Here is a 1,928-nt window from a genome sequence, read left to right on the forward strand (position 1 = left end):
GCACTATAGGTTATAGCATTTAACTCTACCATTTCTGAGAATTGATTTTTAACGATCCATTTTTCCTTGACTTATAATCAAGATGATTATATGCTTATATTTATGTATTTACATGCAGAAAAATAGAATTTAATGAGCCAATACAGCCCAAGCATTGATAAATTCAAATTTCAGCATCCAGAAACAAAAGTCACATTTGATTGGAACTTGATGCAAAATGCAATGAAAACTAACAGGTCGTGCAAAGCATAGGAAAATGGTTACATACGGATTTCCTTCTTCATCTTGTTCTTGTTATCCTTATCCTTAATGTCACTAGGGAGTGGCAAGAGACTCTCTGTATACACAATAATGGGTTCACGTCTCGGAAGCTGACAACACAGATCTTTAAAATGCTTGAGCAGGTCTCCTCTCACATTATATATGAAGTACCCTGTTTTACCACATGAAGTATAACCTCTTCCAATAATATCCTTATTACTAGATAAGCACAGAGGCCGGAAGTACTTGCAAGGAATCTGATAGAGAGTCCAAGATGAGTGCACTTTATATTCTTTCATCACCCATATGTCAGTGTTATAGCAATCATCCTTGCAAGAATACAAGGATAGGCAGCCTCCGAGTAGGGCAAGACATGTATAAGAGCTTGACAGTTGTTCCGGCGCAGATATAGTTGAAAAAGTCATTTCCACGAGATCAAAGATAATAATAGCATCCCTGTAATCTTTAAGATCGAAAGGCACCCAATGAACAGCGCCATTAAAGAACAACCCACCAGAATGCCAGCAAAGAAAACCCAAGCGATTGGGGACAGCAGCATCAAGATTAATCCATGAATTGGTTCTCAAGGAAAAGCAATCCAAATGATATTGTAATTCGCAATCGCACCAAGCTACAAGAAGTAAGTAATCATCCTGTGATGCATCATAACCAAATCCATGCAGATACACACCGTAGGCAATCCTGCCATAGACAGGGGACTTACTACGATGAACAATATGAGAGTAGGATATTCTTTTGCTGGATCCAGTGAGTGGGTTCCATACCACAAGAAAATGTGGGTCTCGATGGAAGAGAATAAAGCCTCTGCAGGATCCTACGACCAAAAAAACAGAAGGTGGTTTCTTTCGGAAAGGGGGACACACCTCTTTTTGTGATGCATCATTGTCGTCTAAGTAGACCAAGTCAGCCATAGTGTCGTTTTTCATGAAGAAGCATGCGTTGGTGGCAGCGGGAGAATGGTGAAAATGCAATTCCGCAAAGTCACGATTAGAAATTAGAGAGCACCAGAGCTTGGAAACGCACCTGAGGCGAGCGAGATGTCTGATCGGCACCCGCAGAAGGATTATGTGAATCAGGTCAAGAGGGAGGATGTGGTGAATGCTCTTGCTCTTGCCATTCTGATGCTTCTTTTCCATGCTTGATTCCTCTTTTGCTTTGTTCACCGTGTGCTTCAGCTTCTTCTTCTTATCCATCCTTGGATTGCTGAGCTTTTCGCAATTCATATACCAATTTTTAATTTTTACCGGAAGAAAGGTTTGTTTTAGTTACCACATAAGTGCGGTAACCAATTGAAATCTGTGTTTAAAAGAATATTTAGGATTTTATTTATAATATGTTAGGTTAAGAAGATTTAAATTTAAAATTTTGAATTTTAATTTGGTTATTCTGTTTCTTTAGATTTGTTTTTAAATTAAAAAAAAAAGACAGTAAATCTATTTGGATGTGTTTGTTTTAATTTTTTTTAAATTAATGTTTAAAAAAGCTGAATAAAGAATAATATTTAAAAGATATCTAGTTGGACAGGGTTTGTTTTGGGCTAATATCAAAATTAGTCTTGAAAAATATATTTTTTTAAATTTATTTTAAAAAAATTATTGATCAAATTAATTTAAATATTATAAATTAATTATATTTGTATTTTTTGT

General features: G+C 35.9%; 1 protein-coding gene across 1 annotated transcript in view; it reads right to left on the reverse strand.

The window, feature by feature from the left end:
• Positions 261–1,928, reverse strand: part of LOC110262390 (F-box protein CPR30-like) — a 22,984-nt gene continuing 21,316 nt past the window's right edge. The window contains exon 2 of the mRNA XM_021122665.1: positions 261–1,505. Coding sequence (XP_020978324.1) covers positions 261–1,505 — 1,245 coding nt within the window. The remainder of the gene's footprint in view (positions 1,506–1,928) is intronic.

Source organism: Arachis ipaensis, chromosome B04 (genome assembly GCF_000816755.2).
Source record: "Arachis ipaensis cultivar K30076 chromosome B04, Araip1.1, whole genome shotgun sequence".
In the NCBI taxonomy this organism is placed as follows: Eukaryota; Viridiplantae; Streptophyta; class Magnoliopsida; order Fabales; family Fabaceae; genus Arachis; species Arachis ipaensis.